This window comes from Nycticebus coucang, chromosome 22 (assembly GCF_027406575.1).
Source record: "Nycticebus coucang isolate mNycCou1 chromosome 22, mNycCou1.pri, whole genome shotgun sequence".
NCBI lineage: Eukaryota > Metazoa > Chordata > Mammalia > Primates > Lorisidae > Nycticebus > Nycticebus coucang.
This window is the reverse complement of record NC_069801.1, coordinates 50,173,884-50,189,622: the sequence shown is the minus strand read 5'-3', so window position 1 is coordinate 50,189,622 and position 15,739 is coordinate 50,173,884. Positions and strand designations below refer to the sequence as shown.

Genomic DNA, 15,739 nt, shown 5'->3' with positions numbered 1-15,739 from the left:
GTAAGCACCTCGGGGCGTCTTGGTCAGGAGATCCTCTTCCCACTGCTCACTATGCTAACCACAAAGCAGTCGTCCACAGTAGGAGACATGATGACCAGCTCCCCGGTGCTTGCAGAAGGGGCCTCAACTTCCAGTCGGGTTGGAGGAAGCGGAGCAGGCAGGGAAAGACTGAGAGGGAGGGAGCTAAATCCGCTGCTACAGGGGATCGGGGACCATGGAGGCCATGGCAGTGGAGCTGGACTTTGAGGGGACAGAGGGGTGTGGTGAATCCTGTCACCCTTGCTGGACTAGAACTGTTTGACTTGGAAGGCATGGCCAGAATGTCCCCTGTCTTCACCATGATATTTAGTAAGTGCCTGTGGCATGAATGAGCATTCCTCTCCTGCCCTCTGACTTGTCTGGGAGGCACTCTCCAGCCCAGCAAGGCAGTGAAAGGTCATGTGATCCACCTTTCAGACCAACAACATCTTGGTCCCCCAGTGCCACCTGACTGTGTGCCCTAGCAAAAGATTGCTGTACCCACCAGGCCCATCATGCTCTTCTCCTTGCCCCACAGCCAAGAAGACCTGTATGGACAGCGACTTTACCTGTGACAACGGCCACTGCATCCCTGAGCGATGGAAGTGTGACGGCGAGGAGGAGTGTCCTGACGGCTCCGATGAGTCTGAGGCCACTTGCAGTGAGTCCTGCCCCTGGGGCTGGGTGAGGGTGGGCTATGCTCTGGGCCTCAGTTTCCTCAGATCTTCCTCGCTGGGAGGCTCAAGTGGGGTGATCACTTGAACACCTTGTGCCGTATCTTTGGGGGCCTCCTGGAAAATAGCTTAGTGTGTCCAGTTGCTCCTTTCCATTTGTCTGTTTCTGGGGCTTTCTTCATGGCCCTCTTTTAGGCTGCACCTGTTCTGTAGTGACAGGAGCTAGATGGCGCTCCCAGAACATCCTCCAGGCCTCCCCGCTATTGTTCTCGAGGACCCTGATCATAATTCCAATAGTGCTAATGGCAGCTGGCACTTAGCAAGCATTTCCTGTGTGCTGAGCTCTTTGTGCGCATTAATTTCTTTTATCCCCACAGCAGCCTCTTGCGGCAGGTACAATCACTTTCTGAATTTTGTAAAGGAGAACAGTGAAGCTCAGAGAGGTTGAGTGACTTGCTGAAGGCTACCTAGCCCTTTCCACTCTCCTGGCTGGGCTGAGCCTAGCAGCCCCTGCCTCTGTGGCCAGCTGGGTGGCAGCAGAGGCAGCCGGGGGAGTCCCAGGCCTGCCTCCCCTGCTCAGGGCTTTGTTTCTCCATGATTTATTTTCCAGGCCCTAATCCTCAAAGCAAACTTACACCCAGCAGGTCATTCTGTGACATTTGTTAAATTAAAAAGGAGATGAGAAGGGGGCAGGAAAGGACCCAGAGGTCCTGAGGCAGAGCTTCAGCGTGAGCCCCAGACAAAAGGCGTGTGAGGGGGAAGCAAGCGGAGGACGAGGGGCTGGCAGAGACCTGGGATCCCCTCTTTAGGAATAGCGGTCGCCCCAGAGGCAGAGGTGGGGACAATGGAGACCAGAGTCCTATCCCGGGCTGCTGCCGGTGATAACTGGGTTTCCTTGTCGCCTAGCAACAGAGCTACCCGTCTCTGCATAAGGGAAAGAGAGCGAGAAAGGCAGAGCGAGCGGACCCCTGCCAGAGACAAGGGGGCCCTCATTTCCTGCACAGCTGCCCCCACTCTCCCCAGCCTGCTGTAGGCCCCATCCTTTCCTCACTCCACTGAGTATCCAAATTCCCTGCCGTCCCGGGGGCGCCTCAGCAGGAGGGAAGCCCGGTGCTTTGTCCTGAGCTTCTGAAGGAACAAAGCCCTGCCACGCCCACTGTGACTTTCATCCTCTTGGCAACCTTGGGAGGGAGGTGGATCCCCACACAGAGAGAAAGAAACTGAGGCTGGAATAGGTTCAGCTGCTTGCCCAAGGCTGCCCAGCTAACAAGGGGCAGAGGGTGCTCAGAGAGGGTAGCTGTGGCCACAGGGGGTCAGTCTGCTCAGCCACCATACCCTGATCCAGCAGCTACCCGGACACGGGGCTGTGCACGGGGAAGGAAAGGAGTCTCATCGTGGTCATAGGTTGGGGACTGTCTGGGGGCTGTGCTCCCCCTGCTCCCCACATCTCTGTTTGGGTCGATGTCCCTTTCCAGCCCTGCTCTCTTGGGCCGCCTCCCTTCCCTGGGCATCCACTCCTCTCCTGGCCCTTCCTGTCACCATCTCTCTCCCTGAGCAGCCCCGTGTTTCCCTCTGTCCTTCCCCCTGTCCCCTATCTCAGCACTGGCTGCCTCTCCACCTTACGAGCTGTACAGAGACCCTGCTGTCTCCCCCCTCATGTCTCCCAGACACACTTTTGACAGTTGGGAAACTGGAAGCCCAGAGGAGTTGATAGGCGTGTTTCAAAGACACATAGCTTGTTCATGGCAGGTCTCCCTTCCATGACAAAAGTCAGGCTTCTCACACTCCCTGAGGTTTGACCAGGTGCTGGTGGGAACAGCAGCTGAGGAGACTGGAGGCCCAGCTCTGCTGTGGCCTTCCCCTCTGTGTGCTGTGAGGTCCTGCACGTCTTCCCACCCCGCTAGGCCCTGATCTCTACCATTCCATAATTCCAAAGACTTCACAGTGTCCAGATTCCCGAATTCTGTATTCTGGCACCTTCTTTCTCCCTTGCTTGTGCCCAGCTGGGGTGCTATGGCCAGGATCCCCAGTATCTGTGCAATTATATCAGTCAGAGGGTGGCAAGGTCTGTAGGTAGGGAGGAGGCTGCCTGGAGGAGGTTGGCCAGGATGGGACCTCAGGGGTCAGTCAGAATTTAGAACAGCAGGACCTGGTGGCATTCTTGCTCACTGAATGAGAATCCAGCAGCCAACCTGCTGTCCATTTAATTGGCATTGCCATAGCAACTAACATAGCCTACCAGGTTCCTGGAGCTGTGCCAGCTCCCAGGAAAGAGTCCCACTCCCCAACCCTAAAAGAAACATTATAGGCAGTTAGTAAAGCGTGGTGAGTTTGGTGTGGTGAGTTTGGTGTCCGATAGAATTGGGTTCACGTCCTATAACCTGTGAGACCTCAGGCAAGTTGCGTGATCTTCCTGAGCCTCAGTTTATTCATCTGTAAAATGGTATAGTATAAGTGAATAGTATAGACAAAAAGAGTTACATTCAGAAGGAAAGGGATATAAGAGCAGGTCTGAATTCTGTGTTCCGATCCCCTTTGTCTGCCCCTAGCTGGCTGGGGTTTCTCCCAGCTCTGATTCTCTCTGGGTTCTGTATCTATCAAACATAGCCAGGAATCACAATGGAAAAGCCCAGAACATTTGTCTTATGAAAGTAGCATTTCTAATTATAGCTCACTTGATTGGGAACGGCTTCTGACCCACCTTCAGACAGCTGATGGGAGGGAGAGGATGGTACAGTTCTGGGTGCTACCGATATGGAGGTTTTTTTTTTTTCATGCATTTTAGAACCTTTCCGCTTGTAAGGGGGACCTCTCTGATTCAGCAGGCTCACCTATTATAGGTCAGGAAATGGAGGCCCAGAGATGTTTCTGACATCACCCAGTAAGTGAGGAATTGCCCCAGCCAGAAGCATTTGGCCTGGCCCTGTGTGAAGGAGCTTGATATACCCACCCCTGCACAGTGGGGTGGTCCCACTCTGTGCTCCCTAGGGCAAGATTTAGAGTGAGTATAGGCCAGGCATGGTGGCTCACGCCTATAATCCTAGCACTCTGGGAGCCCGAGGTGAGTGGTTTGCCCTGAGCTCACAGGTTGGAAACCAGCCTGAGCAAGAGCAAGACCCTGTCTCTAAAAAAATACCTGGGCATTGTGGCGGGCGCCTGTAGTCCCAGCTACTTGGGAGGCTGAGGCAAGAGAATCGCTTAAGCCCAAGAGTTTGAGGTTGCTGTGAGCTATGATGCCACAGCACTCTGCCGAGGGTGACATAGTGAGACTCTGTCTCGAAAAAAAAGAGACATTTCCCACCACTGAGTCTCAGGTGTCCTGAACTAGCAGTCCCCATTTGGAGGCTGCCTGTCTCTAAAACTCACTTGAGTTGACACTGCTCAATCCATAAGCAGTCACCAAGTACTTTCATTCGTCTATTCAACAGACATTTCCCCTTTTGTCAATTTGTGAACTTATCAGTAGGGAGAAGTACTGATGGATTTATTTGGATTTCTGGGACTGGATTCTCTGGGAATTTACAAGTGCCTTCTGCTACTCCAGGATGGAGTTTTAAGCCCCCTTGCCAACCTTGGAGGGATCCTGCTGTCTGAGAGACAGTAAGGTTCTTCACTTCTGCCTCTCAGAACCTGGGCTACTTGAACAGCATCTGTCATGAAGGGCAAAGCTCTCTGAGAAGGGCTGTAGCATGGTGGACCGTGTGGACACCCAGTGTACATTGCCCAGTGGTGGAACTAGCCTCTTCCACCAGCCAGCTGTTCATGAATAAAACAAAGACAGGTGTTTTCTGAGCCCCATTCTCAGATGAGGGGTGCCAGGGAACAGAGGGGTTAAGTGACTTGGTTAAGGACCTCAGTTTTAGTAACTGAAATTTGAACCCAGGTCTGTCTGACTCTAAAACCCATGCTCTTTGTCCTATGTCAAGCTGCCTAGGGGCCTTTGGCCTCAAGTATCCTGAGAACAGACATCAGATGAGTATCTTATACAACCTGCCTGAGCAAAGGCTCAGTGAGCCCCCTCCCTCCAGTGACCCCTCTCTAGCCCAGAAGTACCATGAAGAAAAAGGATCTACCTTTCTTGTGGGCCCTGGTTAGGTGCATTAGGTACAGTAATATAGCGGTGGGTTTGGACCTGGGATGGAAGTCCAGCTCTCACCACAAGACTTTGAACAACTTTCTCTGGGCTTTGCCCTCTTCACCCATAAAATGGAGGTAATCAGTAGGTAATAATATCACCCACCTCACAGGGAGACGCTGAGCATCAGTATTTAAGCAGATCCACTTCCCAGGGCTGTGCATTTGAGAGGGCTAACCTGGGAGCCCTGAGAGCCAGACTCAAGTGCTAGTTTCAGAGAAGAGCCAGATCACAAGAGAGATGGTGAGGAGGTTCTAGGGGTGATAGGACTCCGAATGCTCAGCATCCAGTAGCCACATGACCCTAGGGAGGTCCCTTCCCCTCTCGGGGTCTCACTCAGTCTCCTGACACTGCAAGGGATGCTCATGCATGTGACCTCTGAGGCCTCTCATGCCCTGGCATTCCACAAGCCTTGGCTCTTTGGGTGTGGGGGCTGTTACCAGACACTGCTGAATCCTCAAGGGCCTGTAATTAGAGCTGTCTATTTAGGGACACAGCAAATGTCTTATTAATTATAAAGAAAGGAAGCAGACAGATTGTTTAATCATTGTCCTTGCTGAAAGGTTATGCAATTAACTGTATAAATATTCATTAAAAGTTCGAGCGGCTGCCTGCTGCACTGGGGTCTGCAGAAACAGGCTTTTGAAGGTGGTGCCTACAGCCAAGGGCCATTTCAGTCACCTGGGCTATCAGGAGGAGACTTTGGGCTGGTTCTGGAGTGTGTGTGGTTTGATAGAAAGGGCAAGGTTCTAATCACAGGAACCCAGACTCTGTCTCTTACCTGTTGTGCATGTTTGGGCCAGGACTTGGTTTCTCTAAACCTCAGTTTCCTCATCTGTAAAATAGAATGCTTACCTGCAAGACTGCTCTCCCCCTCCACTCCAGGAGCTAACAGACATGATACTCTTTATGAATGGTGCCTCTGGAATTTGCCTGCTTACCTGTCCAGGTGAGGGTTAGGGATTATTTTAGTCCTTTTGGCTGTTATTACAAAATACTTTCAATTGAGTAATTTATAAATAACAGAAATTTATTGCTCACAGGTCTAGAGGCTGGGAAGTCCAAGATCAAGGCAGCGGGCAGATTCAGTGAGGGCCAGTTCCTTATAGATGGCACCTTCTTGCTTTATCCTCACAATGTTGAAAGGGAAGGAATCCCTCTGGCCTTTTAAAAGGGCACTAATCGCATTCTCGAGGGCTCCACCCTCATGTCTTAATCACCTCCTCAGACCCCAACTCTTTTTTTTTTTTTTGTAGAGACAGAGTTTCACTTTATTGCCCTCCGTAGAGTGCCGTGGCATCACACAGCTCACAGCAACCTCCAACTCCTGGGCTTAGGTGATTCTCCTGCCTCAGCCTCCCAAGTAGCTGGGACTACAGGCGCCCGCCACAACACCCGGCTATTTTTTTTTTGTTGCAGTTTGGCCAGGGCTGGGTTTGAACCTGCCACCCTCGGCATGTGGGGCCAGCGCCCTGCTCACTGAGCCACAGGTGCCGCCCAAGACCCCAACTCTTAAAACTATCACATTGGGGGATTAAGTTCCAACATAAATTTTGAGGGGACACCAATGTTCAGACCAGGCAGAGTGAAATGGGAGAATGTAAAATATTTGGCATAGAGAGCAGCACCTGTGGCTCAAAGGAGTAGAGCACCAGCCCCATATCCCGGAGGTGGCGAGTTCAAACCCCAGCCAAAAACTGCAAAAAATAAATAAATAAATAAATAAATATATATATATATATATATGGAGCAGACTAACACATTGTAGGTGCTCGATAAACTCCCCTGGGAGGTTCTGTCTTATGAGGCCTGGCTTAGGCATAAGTGATCACCTTGCCCTTCCATCCCATTGCCATCTCAGGGGCATGCAAACATACGGAACACCTCTATCACTTTTATCATGGTGAATGTTGACTCGGGTTCTCATACAGAGGAGCATGGCAACACCTGGGTTTGGGTAGGGAGTTACTATTATGCAGATTCCTGGGCTCTGGCCTCAAAGTCTGAGCTCAGTTGGCATGAGCAGCGGCCCAGGAGCCTGCACTTCTAATAATAGTTTCTTCACCCCCTTCCTCTGAGGACCCTCTGGGAAATGCTGGTAAGCATCAGCTCCCTTGTGTCCTTATGGGGCCTGGAGGAAAGCGCTTACCTGAGGCCCTGCAGTATGTTGGTGATAGAAATGCCCTGCAAGGGCCTCATCTCCAAGTCCCAGTCTCCCTTCACCACCCCACATGATAACCCTGAGGTGGTGTTTTTCAAAGGTCTCTAAGGCCAGACACAGTGGCTCATGTCTGTAATACCAGCACTTTGGGAGGCTAAGGTGGGAGAATCACTTGAGACCAGGAGTTTGAGGCTAGCCTGGGCAACATAGCAAGACCCCATTTCTACAAAAATAGTAAAATTAGCCAGGCATGGGTGGTATGCACTTGTAGTCCTAGATGCTCCGGAGGCTGAGGTGGGAGGATTTCCTAAGCCCAGAAGTTAGAGGTTACAGTGAGCTATGATCATGCCACTGCAGTCCAGCCTGGGTGACAGAGTGAGACTCTGTCTCTAAGAAAAGGTCTGTTGAGTATCAGTGCTTTCCAGAGCTCTACCTCTCTACCTGATAGTTATTTGTAAAGGGAAATTTCTATAACATGAATCCTATGAATCCTGTATTCCCAGTGGATTCCAAGAGATTCCTTTTGCTCATAGGAATAACTTTGGGGCCTTCACTTGGTGGGTGTCTAAGATACTCCCCTAGCAGTAGTTGTTTCTTGACTTAGGCACCGGCCCTCTCCCCAACTTATCTGTGCCCTTTTCTCCATCCCTGTGGTCTTTCATCCCAGCTATAGAAGAGGGAGGGAAATTGTTCTGAGTTCAGAAAATAAAATTGGGGGTGAAGCGCAAGTGGCCCATTGCCTCCAAGGGTGACGTGGCCTATGCCATCTCTGGCATCAAACACAGCTGACTTTGAATCCTTACGCTGTTCTTTACCAGCTGTGTAACTAGAACTCAACGCTCACCACCATGTTCGTACACATAGGCTCAAATACTCATGGTATGAACAAACAAGACTCAGCGCCCTCACCTGTTAATGTGTGAATAACAGGTAACATTTAGCAAGATCTGGGCTAGCTGTTCTCTACTGAGAAGAGCTACAGTAGTTTATAGACATTAACTTAGTTGTCATAACAATCCTTTGAGACAAATAATGATATTATCCCCACTTTACTGGCTCAGAGGTGAGAATTGTTGGCCAAGGTCACATGGCCAGTGAGTGATGGAGCTAGGATTTGAACTCAGTCAGCCAGGCTTCAGAGTCTGTGTCCTCGACCTCCAAGCTGGAGGCCAGGGCATAATCCTCTCACCCTGCTGGGTTATTGTGAAAATTAAATGCCTGGCTCATCATAGAGACCACTGAGATTGGGCCTCCCGCAGGCCTTGGAAGGCAGTAGGGAGCCATCCATGGAGGTCTAAGATGCATCTGTCCCTAGCCCTGAGTAGGGTTCTCATTCTTCCAAATTGAGAATCAACCCTGGGGCATCAGGCACCTGATTGAGTCAGCCTCTGATTGAGGCTGCAGTAATTATAGCTGTGCCGTCCCGCTGGGCCCTGCCGTGCAGTGGCTGCTCTCAGCAGCGGGCCCAGCACCATCACTGGGGGATGGGGTTGGAAGGGTATGGGCTGGAGCTGCTGGAACCTCAGTGAGCCCTCTAAATTTACAGATTCAGATCATGGGGTCACTGATCTGGGAGTCAAACTGAGGCCCGGATGGGGAATTTCTCTTCCAAAGGCACACACATCTGGGAAATGGCCGAGTCTTCAGCGAGCAGGGCATGGTGGCTCTATGATGCTGGAGCTTTCAGAAGAGGTTTGGAGGGGTGGGAGGTGCAGCCAGGTGAGGCAGGCAGGAGTCAGTGAGTCCAGGAGGGACTTAAGTGCCAGGGACCAGGGGGCCGTGAAAGACCGTTAATCAGGAGTCATATTTAGAATTTGGAAAGCCCTAGGGAAGAGTTGGACTTCTCAAAATGAAGAAACTGAGCCATGAAGGGGGAGGGCCCTGACAGACTCCTAGGCCCTCAGGCCAGCAGGGTGGAAGCAGGTGGTAGGACTGGTTGGCACCATGCCCTGTGGGCCCCTTGGCTAAGCCATGCATGGATGTCTGTTTCCACAGCCAAGCAGGTGTGTCCCGCAGAGAAGCTGAGTTGTGGACCCACCAGCCACAAGTGTGTGCCTGCCTCATGGCGCTGCGACGGGGAGAAGGACTGCGAGGGTGGAGCGGATGAGGCCGGCTGCGCCACCTGTGAGTCCGGGGTCAGAGCCCCAGCGTCTGCCAAGCCTCAGAGAGTGGCAGCCACTTCTGGGGAGGGGCCTAGTTCTCTGAGAAGCTTGGTAGCTAGGGAGGAAAGGATAATGACTGGAACGCTAGCCATGGCCAGTCACTTTGGAGACATTTATTTTCTTCATCCTCACAACCAACTCATGAGGAGCCATTATCATCACCATTTCATACGTGAGGAAACTGAGGCTCAGACAAGGGAGGAAAAGTGCCCAAGGCTGAGTGATGCAACTGAGATTCAAATTCAGGTCTGGACAGCAAAGCCCATGAGCTTTTTCTACGCCTGACATCTGCTCATTCATCTCACAAAGCTACCTATCCCCGAGCTAGGGAGGGGGAGCCGGGGCGGGGTGGGTGGCTGAACTGAGAAATCGTGGTGACCTGAGCCAGGGCACTGGCAGTGCTGGGGGACAGGCAGACTCCTGACGTGAGATAGACGACTGTTGCTGAAATCTCAGATTCAAGCACAGTTGTCACGGGGTGGGGAAGACATGCTTAGCAGCCTCAGCAGGGACAGATGGAAGTGGCCACTGGGACAGTTCCACATCACTGAGCTTCAAACACAGGATTATTTCCTTCCCAGAGAGTGGGCCAGCAGTGGGGAGCATGACCCCACCTTGCTTGTTTCCATTCGATGGGTACCTACTGTGTGCCAGGCCTCGAGCCACGTTCTGAAAGGGCTAGCGAGGCGAATTCTATATAGTCTTCCCTCTGGGCACACGTGATTAACAGGGCAGACAGACTGGCTGTCATTAGCAGGCCACGAGGCTGGGCTGAGATACAGGTGGTCACTCAGGAGGGTTTTTGCCAGGCACTTGCCATCACTGCCGCTCACCCCCACTCCCATCCACCAGCGTCTATATTTGCATCCTATCCATCCTTCCTGGCCCGGGGGAACTGCCATCTCCTCCAGGGGCTTCTGAGTCATAGCACTCCAAGATTCTAAGTCTGGAGTTTGGATGTATCTGAAGCAGGAAGCATTTGGGGGTGGGGGGAGATGCTGGCTGGGCTGAGCAATTTCAAAGCCCCAGTGATGGCACTGGCTTCTTTCTTCAGCTGCAATAATTTAACTGAGACTCCTCGACTGATGAGAGTCCTGTTCCCTCCTTTCCCTGCTGCCCCCCAGAGTCAGAGGATTCCTCCAATATGAAGCCTACTACCGCAGGGGGCAGATGCATCTCTAACTAGGGCATGGTGGGACAGGAACATTTCCCATTAATTACAGGGATCAGAGATAGTAGGAGGTCATGTTAAGCTTTTCTGCTGCAGCTCCCATCCACCTGGGCAGAGAAACAAGAATCCTTCCCTTCCCATCTCTTAGAGCTTCTCCCATTTACAAGTGTGGGATGGAGTCTCTGGACGTAGGCTGGCCTGAGAGGGTGGATCTTTTTTTTTTTTTTTGGTAGAGACAGAGTCCCACTCTATGGCCCTCGGCAGAGTGCTGTGGCCTCACACAGCTCACAGCAACCTCCAACTCCTGAGCTTAAGCAATTCTCTTGCCTCAGCCTCCCAAGTAGCTGGGACTACAGGCGCCCGCTGAGAGGGTGGATCTTAAAGTTACTGTCAGCTTAAAAACCCCAGAGAAAACTCGTTGTTAAGAAGCACTTCTCTCAGAGCGGTCAGAAGGCAGCGGGTCCTGCCTGCTGGACACATAGGAGCTAGCTCAGCACAGGCAGGAGGGGCTGGCTGCTCTAGCCAGTAGTGTACTCTGAGGAATGACAGCTCTGGGAGCCGCAGAGGCCTGGAAGGGGAACTGACACCATCAGAAACGTGGTACAGCTGTCAGAAATACATGATGTGTACTCCCTGTGTTATGAAACTGAAGACATCACTCTATTTCATGTCCACTAACAATGAGAATTGACATTTTTTCCATCAGAAAATAGACACAGACTATGAGCTCCCCCAGGTGGAAAGAGAAGGTGCTACCACCTGCCTGTTACCTGTGGCCACAGCCACGGCCCGCAGGCCCACCTGGCCCCCTGTTTTTGGCCTGTATGTGAGGACACCAAGGAGGGAAGGAGCTGAGGAGGTCGCTGCCCTGAAAAGAGCTTACGCTCCGGGAAGGGAGGAAAAAACCATAATGCTGAGAGGAGGAGTCAGAGTAAGAAGGAAACACCCCAAACTGAGTTCTAGTTCTCTTATCTCCATCAACAGTGTGACCTTGGGCATGTTGCTCCCCTCTCTGGGCCTCAGTTTTCCCATCTGTAAACTGGCAGTTGGGTTGGCTGGTCTCTAGTGCTGTCTGCCTCTGGGCTCAGACCAGCCTACCAGAGAGAAGCCTAACGGCCCAGGCAGGTCCGGGACCTATACCCTTTCTTTCTTTTTTTTTTTTTTTAATTGTTTCAGATTAATTTGAGGGTTCAAAGAATTAGGTTACAGCGTTTGCATTTTTTAGGTAAAGCCCCTCTTACAATTGTGTCCGGGCCCACAAAAGGTACCCGCTAACATTGTGCCCATTAAGTGGGAATACAGCCAACCCCCTCCTTTCTCCCCTCCCCCCACTACTTCGTTCCCCTGGCCCCAAACTTGAATTGAATTGAGCTTTTCTCTTACATGGGCATGTATTAGATCGTCTACTGGCTTCATATTAGTATTGAGTACCTTGGATTCTTGCTCCTTCATTCTTGTGATACTTTACTAAGAAGAATGTGTTTCAACTCCATCCAGGGGCCTATACCCTTAATTACTGCACAGCCCATGATTACACCTCCCACCTGGACCAGTCCAGTACCATCCACTCCACACCCATTTACTGCAGGGAGCTCTGTGCCAGACCCTCAGGACAAAAGAGGGTTGTCCCGAGATCCTTTGTGGTCATGGGACAGATGGAGAAGGATATGAAGCCTGGACGCCTGAGCAGGCTGTGAAGAACAGACAAAAAGGAAGACAGAGGGAGATTTCCTAAGCGAGGGAACACTGAGTGTGTTATGGACAAGGCTGAATTTGAGTCCGTGAAGTGCAAAAACCCATCCCTGCAGGCGGTAAAGGTCATGGTGTGCAAGGAGGGGGTTTCCAGCTGGTGGGCCAACTTGAGCACCAACCCAGAGGTGGCACCTGCACCCTGGGCCCAGCAAATGGTCTAGTGTGGCTTTGGCGGAAGTATGTTCATGAGTGAGGTGACATGGTCAGAGACACTCCAGGCCAGGGCCCATAGGCCGAGCAGTGCAGGTTATGTACAGCAATGCTATAAGGCGGCAACCCCAGACCCTGTTCCCTGGGAAGGGTCAGTGTCCTGCTACAAAACAATTCTTGGGAACATCAAAGCTCCCTCAACACAGGCAGCGCCCCACAGCTTTTCAGTCCCCTCGGCGCCCAAGGCGCGGCGCAGCAGAGCAGGAATTCTCGTTTCCCGGGGAGGCCCGGGCAGGGCAAGTCTTCCCCTGGCGTGCCGGTGCTGGGGCCCCTTTACTGTGCTGGCCTGTGCGCCGGCCACTCAAGCCCCCCGGAGGGACTGGTCCTGGCCCATAGTGAGGGTCCGAGCCCCCGCCGGCAGGACCACGGGGCCCCCGGTTGGCAGGGCTGGGAGGCGGCGGGCCGACCGGCTCTCTGTCCCGCGCAGTGTGCGCCCCGCACGAGTTCCAGTGCAGCAACCGCTCGTGCCTGGCCGCCGTGTTCGTGTGCGACGGCGACGACGACTGTGGCGACGGCAGCGACGAGCGCGGCTGCGCCCACCCGGCCTGCGGGCCCCGCGAGTTCCGCTGCGGCGGTGACGCCGGCGCCTGCATCCCGGAGCGCTGGGTCTGCGACCGCCAGTTCGACTGCGAGGACCGCTCGGACGAGGTGGCCGAGCTCTGTGGCCGCGCCGGCCCGGGGGCCACGTCCGCGCCCGCGGCCTGCGCCGCCGCCGCCCAGTTCGCCTGCCGCAGCGGCGAGTGCGTGCACCTGGGCTGGCTCTGCGACGGCGACCACGACTGCAAGGACAAGTCGGACGAGGCCGACTGCCGTAAGCCCCCTCCATACCGCCCAGTCCCTTCCGGGGATTGCAGGTCCGGCTACCTGACGGCCAGGTGCAGGCTTCCTGTCCTCACCTGGCCCTGACTGTATTGCCCTGATTGACTACGGAGGAGACGAGGTAGGGAGAAGTCAAGTGACTTGTTTGAGGTCACGTGGCTTACAAATGCTAGCTCAGGTCTACCTCCAGAAACCACACCTCTCCGCTGGTACCTGTGTCTCTGCCATGACGCCCTCCCGGTCATTCTCCCCACCCCTACCCTTTCCTGTTACAGGCACCCACTGGTTCCCTTGCTTGTACCCCTGCACTTGGGAATTCCTCCCCAGTTCCCCACCAGCTACACCTGCTCATCTTTCCAGGCCTGGCCCAGGTTCCTCTGACCTTCCCAGCTGGGTTGGGCCCCTCTGCCTGGCTCGCAAACGTCCCTGAGCTGCCCTCTCTTACAACATAGCTCACACCATGATGTTCCCATCTGTGTATCCCCAGCCCCCCTGCACTCTGAGCTCCTAAGGATGAGACTGCCCTTAGGGGTCTCTGGACTCCCTACCCCCAAGCCCCAGCACAGTGCCTGGCTCAGGAGGGGTTTGCAGAGTGGATGAAGTTATTGTAACAAGCACTAAGACTCAAAAGAAGGCCATGTGTCTGTTCTGGAGGAGTGACCTGGGTGAGAGGCGGTAGAGAGGGGAAAAGGAGACCTGGGTTTAGTCCTGTCTCTGCCAGGCAGAGTGCTGTGTGACCCTGGGCAAGGCCTTCTCCCTCTCTGAGCTTCAGTCTCCCCATCTGTACACTGGAGGTACTTTGGGCAGGTATCCTAAGCTCAGCCACTGGTTCTGAATATGGTGTAGGGGTGGGGGGGAGGGGAGGAGGAGAGCTGTCCTCCACCTCATTGACCCTGACCCTCTTCCCTGCCCTCTCCCGGCAGCGCTGGGTACCTGCCATGGGGATGAGTTCCAGTGTGGGGATGGGACTTGTGTCCTTGCAATCGAGCGCTGCAACCAGGAACAGAACTGTCCAGACGGGAGCGATGAAGCTGGCTGCCTACAGGGTGCGTGTGGTCAGGGCACAGGGACAGCGTCCTCCATGAGGGAAAGCTCTGAGTGCTCTCCTGCCTCTGGAGAGAACAGAGTTGGAAGAAGTCTCCCCTTGGTTCCTGAAATGCATTTTCCTTCAGAGCACCACTTGCCCCTAAATCACCTGGCTCCCCTTCCATGGGCTCCTTCTGACACCAGAACTAGATGTTTAAGGACTTTGCAAAAGCTGAACAAGGCCTAGGGGGACAGGAAAGGGCACGGTAAGGAGTCCGGTCCCCCATTGTTTGTCCAGGTCCAAGCCTCTGAGTGGCTTTTTTTTTTTTTTAAACTGAGACAGAGTCTCACTTTGTCCCCCTCAGTAGAGTACCTTGGCCTCATAGCTCACAGCAACTTCAAACTCTTGAGCTCGAGCAAGTCTCTTGCCTCAGCCTCCCTTGTAGCTGGGACTACAGGCTCCCAACACAACACCCAGCTATTTTTTTTGTTTGTTTGTTTGTTTGTTTAACAGGCCTGGGCCAGGTTCGAACCCACCAGTTCCAGAGCATGTGGCCAGCACCCTAACAATTGAGCTACAGGTGCCCAGCCCTCTTGAGTGGCTTTTCTCACTAATTCCCAACTGGAGCAGAGTCTGGATCCTGTTCTCCAAAGAGCCCCTTTAAATCTCAGATGGCTCTTGTGGTTAACACGTGCCCTGTGCAGGAGCAAGGACTCCAACTCACTGGTCATCTGAGGGAACGGATAGCAGGTTGGGCAGTGAGGCAGCCTCCCATATTTAGGGTCCATGGGGCAAAAGTCCTCCCTCAGCAGATGGTCAGTCCAGCCTCCAAGGTCCCTCCCAGGACATTACTACTGCCAGATCAGGCTCAGACCACCTGTGGCCCAGCTAGGCGAGGCCTGGATCTCATCCTGTGAGCAGAGCTTCCACAGCCCTGGATTTGGCTGTCAGTCCTAGGCCACCCTCTAGGGACCTGTGGTGGCTAGTGCAGAAACTCTGCTCACTGCCTATGGGCCATGGCCCAGCCTAGCCCTTCCCATCCAAGGCCTCACAGGCACTGTCCACTCTCTGTCCGGCCCAACAGAGTCAACTTGTGAGGGTCCCCGCAGATTTCAGTGTAAGAGTGGCGAGTGCGTGGACGGCGGCAAAGTGTGTGACGCTCAGAAGGACTGCCGGGACTGGTCAGATGAGCTCCTGAAAGAGTGTGGTACGGTACCTGTCTGCTCAACTGCTGGCTAACCCTCCTGTCATGCCCTGTCCCAGCATCTGGGCTCAAGGCCCCCGAGTGCCCCTCTGTTCTGACCCTCTCTCTGGACTCCCGTGCTGACTGGGGGCTTTAGATGGGGCCTTTGTCCCTGAGGCCTCTTGTTCTGCAACTCTATGAAGTTCTAAAGGCCTTTCCTTTCTAGCCCCATGCTTAAAAATGACACTTCCTCTCACAAACTTGGCCTCTGCTCCTCATTCCCTTCATTTTCAGACCTCTGAGTGTGTGTTCTCTGGAACTTTCTCATTTCCTCAGTATTGCTGCCCTGCTAACCTAGCCAGGGTCCTGGCCTCTGAGGAGGTCCTGCATAGAGAGATGGGGAACAGCAGGGAGGCAGCCAAGTGAG

General features: G+C 53.4%; 1 protein-coding gene across 11 annotated transcripts in view; it reads left to right on the top strand.

Annotated features, from left to right (window-relative positions):
* LRP8 (LDL receptor related protein 8) overlaps positions 1–15,739 on the top strand; it is an 80,069-nt gene that overhangs the window by 36,852 nt on the left and 27,478 nt on the right. For 3 of the 11 annotated variants that reach the window (XM_053576506.1, XM_053576505.1, XM_053576509.1), the window contains exons 3-7: positions 557–679; positions 8,984–9,112; positions 12,711–13,094; positions 14,026–14,148; positions 15,214–15,336. In XM_053576506.1, the coding sequence (XP_053432481.1) occupies positions 557–679; positions 8,984–9,112; positions 12,711–13,094; positions 14,026–14,148; positions 15,214–15,336 (882 nt within the window). The remainder of the gene's footprint in view (positions 1–556; positions 680–8,983; positions 9,113–12,710; positions 13,095–14,025; positions 14,149–15,213; positions 15,337–15,739) is intronic. The other 8 variants (XM_053576508.1, XM_053576507.1, XM_053576510.1 and 5 more) reach the window with 3 other exon arrangements.